The 6,000-nt window shown below is 37.1% G+C and overlaps 1 protein-coding gene across 3 annotated transcripts in view; it reads left to right on the plus strand.

Moving 5' to 3' along the window:
- The window catches only part of c2cd2 (C2 calcium dependent domain containing 2), a 40,600-nt gene extending 36,504 nt beyond the window's left edge, over window positions 1-4,096 (plus strand). For all 3 annotated transcript variants that reach the window (XM_028467234.1, XM_028467235.1, XM_028467236.1), the window contains exon 13: window positions 2,079-4,096. In XM_028467234.1, the coding sequence (XP_028323035.1) occupies window positions 2,079-2,296 (218 nt within the window). In that variant the 3' untranslated portion in view covers window positions 2,297-4,096. The remainder of the gene's footprint in view (window positions 1-2,078) is intronic.
- The last annotated feature ends 1,904 nt before the right edge of the window (window positions 4,097-6,000 follow it).

The raw sequence follows: 6,000 nt of genomic DNA on the forward strand, positions 1-6,000 counted from the left end.
CAGCAACACTAAAATAACACCTGTTCAGTCACATTATCACTGCTCATGGGTTACAGGGTTCCTACGCAAGTATGGAATTTTATTTTGTAACTTTTCAGATCTGGAAAAGTATGGAAAACGGAAACTAATGTGTGGGGAAATAATCATGTTCCCTAGAATGTTACCACTGTTCTATTTTCTAAAGCAGTCTTTGTCAAATGGGGGTACGTGTACCTCTAGGGCAGTGGTTCTCTGAATTCAAGTCCCCCCTTTGTCCGACTACAACATTTTGCTCAGAATACTATGAAAAAAATAACAATAGAGAATAATGACGGAATGAATGAGAGATTACGCACATTTTAAGTAATTTAAAATTGTAAATAAATGGAATTAGAAACAGTATTTCGTAGGGGTGCTGAAAAAAAATCAGTTACGTCTTGCGATTCCCAGATCGATTCTAAATGCATCCAACCTTTATTTAGCCAGGAAAGGCTTTTCCACTGCAGGAGACATTGTAACTGGACAAAGAAGTGCACTGACTTTCTACATTTATTTGTGTTCTAGGCATATACCTCAGTCATATTGCACTAAAGTCAGAGTTGGTTTAAAAACCACAGGCAGATTGTATGTTATTTTTTTATTTTAAGTTGTTGGCATATGGCATGTTAAAGCCAATGTTTTGAGTGTAAAATATGCCAATAAAATATATTACATAAATAATTTTCTCATGGTGTACACATTTACAAATTAGTTGTTTCTTAAGTCATATATAAAATAAATCGCAATAATTGCCTTATACTTTAATATTGGGATATATCGTATCGTATTGTGACCTACGTATCGGGATACAAACCGTATCGCCAGATGTCACACCCCTAGCATTTAGTGCCTCCTGAATAGATTTGTCTATAGTTTTTATCATTTTTCGTTGTCTCCCGCCTTGTGTGGGACCAAGACTGTTCAGTTCATGTTCTAATCAACATCATTTCCATTATCATTTTTAAATTTAAAAAATACATGAAAAACCCCACATTTTTAATGCTTTCATTTATGTTTCTTCTATCTCTCAAGTACTCCCGTCGTGCCATGGCGTATCCCTAGAGCAGTGGTTCCCAAATGGGGTACAGGAGCACAGGGGATACTCGGAAAGTTTAAGTTTAATAATTAGTAAATGTTCCCAGTTGCTTTCGGGGCTATTTAAATTTTTTTTTTGACAAATTCACCACAAACTAACAGTTTATTGCTCAATAAAATACTATAATTTATTGAAACAGGAATATTTTATGCTATTGAGGCCATTTTATCACACTTCTGACAATAGCTACAATTTACAAAGTAGACCATATTTACTTACTATTAAAGTAATCACATTAAAGTGCACGGTATTTAAAAAATAAAAAAATCCACTTTAAATTCCGCTCATTGTAGATTAAGCCTTAGGGCAGTGTTTCTCAAATGGGGGTACGTGTACCCAAAGGTTTTACGCAATGGCACTACAGGGGATATTTGAGATAAAAATAAAGAGGAAAATGAACAAATGAAAGCAATAAAAATATGGGTTTATAATGTGTATTTTTAGTTGTTTTTAATCATGATGGAAATGATCTTGATTAGAACATGAACTGAAAACACAAAGGGTGTGGCAGGAGATGACTGCAAATGATAAAAACTATAGGAATAAATCTATTTAGGAGACACTAGATATTGTTTTGTTCCACTTATTTACAAAATGAGATTCTTTAAAATGTGTGTTGTCAATCATTTATTCCATTATTAGGCACAATGGTTGTTTTTTCATAGTATTCTGAGCAAAATGTTGTAGTCGGACAAAGGGGGTACTTGGATTCAGAAATAAGAGAAAGGGGGTACTTGAGCCAAAAAGAACCAATGTTTGAGACAAAAATGCAAAGTGGAAACGCGGGACAAAAAAGCTTAGGAACCACTGGTCTGGAAGTTAGCATCTGTAAAAAGTATGAAATCTTTAAACTTTTTAAATGCGTAGGCATCGTGTAAACCTATGAATCATACATGCTTTGCATTGATCCGTGTTGTTGTGATTGTTGGCTGACCTCTCTCTCTCTCTTTCACACATGCTACAGGCAGCTTCCTGCAAAAGAGCGCCAAGCTGTTCTTCCGACGGCGCCACCAGAGGAAAGAGCCGGGGATGAGCCAGTCCCACAACGACCTGGTGTACCTGGAGTCTCCTGCGGCGGTGGAACGAGCCAGTCGGACAGCCACGCTGAGCCGGATGCTCCACCGCAGGAGCAGGAATAAGAGCAAAGCTAATGGTTCCACCTCCATGGAGCCACATTCGTGAGCTCAGTCCATCAATAAAGCAATCTGTCCTCATCCTCTTCCTCTTTTAAAGCCTGTCCTGCTCACTGACTGACGCATTCTCTTCCTCAGCGGCTTGTTTCTGAAAGAATTGAGTGTGCACGTGTAGATGATGCATTCTGGGAGTTAGACACACGCAGGAACCTCGAATGCATGTGTTTTTATCAGTTTTTATGCAGCTTTTAGAATTTTTTTTTTTTTTTTTCTTCTTTTAAATGATGGTCATGGACAGAAGGCCGTCACTTCCTGCTATAAACTGTTCCTCCCATGGTGCATCAGCACAACCAAAGATGAAGAAAAGCATAGCTGTGTTTGAATGAGTGTCACAGTTTAATCCAGTTTTATTTTTTTATTTTGAAAGGGCAATGACCGAAGATGTTCCCTCGATCTGTGGGACATTGTCTTTGGAACATTCTCAAAGCAAATCTGTTTTCATTGAAAATGGCAGAATATGAAATGAATTTTAACTGTAATGTAATGAAATCCCTCCATGTTTGGTCCAAATTGAAGATGCGATGTGTTTATGAAAGCTATGAAATCCAGGTTGAGCAGACGTCCGCCTGAAGTTAAACAAAAAAAGCGTGATCTTCGTTTTTAGGTGATTTCAAACTATTATGCAACTTGGTCCTCTGTCTTCCTGAGACAACTCTTGTACACTACTGCCATCACCAGGGCTGTGCGTGTGTGACAAAGGAGCGGGCTGAGATGGTAACCAGGGATTGTGATTCTCAGCCCAGTGAGTGTGAATGAAATGAACCGAGACTCTGTTTTTGTTGTTTTTAACAAACGTAGCGTTGGAGCATCCTGGTAGTTGAAAATCCAACTATGATTGTATTTTTGTGCTGAGGAGCTTGTTTCCTGCCCACCTCATTCACTACTGTTGATCCATAAGTTATTCTGATGCAGTGACTGACTTAGCAACAAGTTGCCTTATGGCACACGTGTCAAACTCAAGGCCTGGGGGCCAAATCTGGCCCCTTAAGCATCCAGCGTGGCCCGCAAGACAAAGTAAAAATGACATGTAACATGGGAACATTGCTTAAATTACCAACTATTTCAGTTCTAGATGCAGTATCTAAGAACCTCCAAATACACTAAATCAAACAAACTTTACAATCTTTGCAGGGGTTTACAGTTTTCCCATACTTTTATTACATGATGCAAGTCACTTTTAATCACAAATTGTTGAAAGAACTCTCACTTTCTTCAAATTTCTGCCTTACGTACTTTATTATTTATACGTGCTAGTGCAAACTAGAGCACATTATTGTAGAAATAGATTTTTTCATCCCCCAGCTTGAATCTGGCCCACATTAGATCAAACTGGTCCTTATTTGGCCCCTGAACTAAGATGAGTTTGACATTTGTGCCTTATGGGATGATGTCATTGATGCACTTGATGAAAACACCTTGTAGTGACGTGCTGGACTGGCTCCGTGGTTCAGGTGTGCTACTTTTGTTTCTGCTCCATTAGCGGTGTTTGTCCTCCCAAAGCCTCCTATGCACATAAATATCTGCTAACTGAGTGTTTACATGGTTTTACTACCTGAGGATTACGGAAAACTCTTCATCTCTGGTATTTACAATGTGGTCCCATCAGGCTTCAGCTGCTGTGCTGCTTGACTGGGATTAATGAACTCCTTCCTGGTGTGATTTTTTTTTTTTATTATTATTATTGCATTTGCTCCGTGCACAGAAATCAGCTGACTTGCAGCAGAATGTTTCCTTGCAGGGACTGTAACTAATCTTCATTTTCAGCAATAAACAAAGTCTGAGTAACATATGTTTGAATGTTTCACTGAAGTTTTCCTGAAAAGTTAAAAGTTTAAATACTATCTTTTTTTATTTCAAAGTAGATACATTTTTACACACGTTTTTCAAACGTATTCCATTTTCTAAAATTCTTACAGCTGCATCCATAGTGTTTGTGATTAACAGATGGTAACAATCAGATGTTAAGATGGTCAAAAATTGTAGAAAATGCATACCAACTGAAATGAGGAAAATATTAGTGTAATCAATAGTTTTGTCACGTTTAGAATATTGTTCAATTATTTGGTCGAATACAACAGAGGCACATTTAAACAAATAACATGTTTGCACAAAATAAAGCAGCTCGGCTTGTGCTAAATTGCTCATTTAGAACAAGTATCGGTGAGATGCATCACCAGTCGGCCTGGCTGCCTGTAAAAGATCAGATAAAGTACACACTAATTACATTTATTAGGAATATGATCACTGTTTACAAAGACACCTGAAATCCTTTATAATAACTTGACTTTTTTTTTCGAGATAAGCATCAGTATTTCACACGACAGGTAGGTTAGAGTCGTTTTGTGTTACCTGTCTGTCGCTCCAATCCGACACAGGGCCCTTTATTATTAGGGGCGTCCTGATCCGATATCGGTTCGGTATTAGCCTGAAAACGAATATCGGATACAAATTTCCGGATTTTCCGAATTCTTGTTTTTTTTTTTCCAATTCATTTATTTATTCATTTTATTCAATTGTAGAACACTGTAGATATTATGTTGAAGGATAAAATGTATGTAACCAATTGGTCAATAATAAATGTGTCAGTTTTCCTCATACCTACTGTTGCTGACTATTGATCTCTGTTTGAGTGACATCACTTGATCAAGTCTTTTCTAACTTTCCACACTTCAAAATTAGTTATTGATATTATTTTGTTAAAGAAAAGAGAGAGAGAGAAAAAAAAAGTATGTATGATTCATGTTGATATCTGATCAATATCGGTATCGGCCGATACACAAAGCTGCCATATCGGTATCATATCGCAAATGAAAAAGTTGTATCAGGACATCCCTATTTATTATTTCTAATACATATAAATGATCTACCACATTTTCTTCCTGTATTACTTGATGACACCACTCATTAAACAACGTACAATGACTTTAATCACTTGATAGAATATACAAATTATGAACTATCATCAATCTCTAAATGGATTCAACTCAATACATTAACACTTAACATTAAGAAATAAAACTTCATGGTATTTTGCAATATAAACAAATAGTATCCTAAACAGAAAACAAAGTTATACATTAAAGCTGATATCCGGAGTTTCTGAGAAACGTCTCGAAGTCCCGCCCTAAACAGCTCCACTTCCTCCCACTGCCTCTGCCAACCTACCAGAAGCCACGCCCCTACTTTTCTGCACACGCATCATGGAACATAACAAGGTCGCACTGATATAGATCTATGGATGAGGTAAGAGCCAAAAATCATATTTCCCTGTTTTCTGTTGTGACGCGCGGCCTTGTTTCCGTGCACAGTTCCACATTCACTTTGATTGACAGTCTCAAAAACAGGAAGTCAAAGCCGATTGGCTGGGCGCGCTAGGAGATTGTTTCTATTTGTATAGGGGTCTATAGGATGAAGGAGGGACTTATATACATTAATGTATATGAATGACCACCAGCAATAAACCATAGTAAAAGACTAGTTAGGTATTTTTTTGCATTTCAAAAGATATAAATATAGATTTCTCAGAAACTCTAGATATCAGGTTTAATTAATTTTAAATTTTGGAACTCAATACCACTACATTTTTGGGAATATTAGTCGACAAAATGCTGAATTGGTAAAATCACATAGACTTCGTGTGCAAAAGAACTGCAGAGATGACTGGTATTTTACACAAAGTGTGTCCTTTAATTC

The sequence above is a fragment of the Gouania willdenowi genome, chromosome 14 (assembly GCF_900634775.1).
Source record: "Gouania willdenowi chromosome 14, fGouWil2.1, whole genome shotgun sequence".
In the NCBI taxonomy this organism is placed as follows: domain Eukaryota; kingdom Metazoa; phylum Chordata; class Actinopteri; order Blenniiformes; family Gobiesocidae; genus Gouania; species Gouania willdenowi.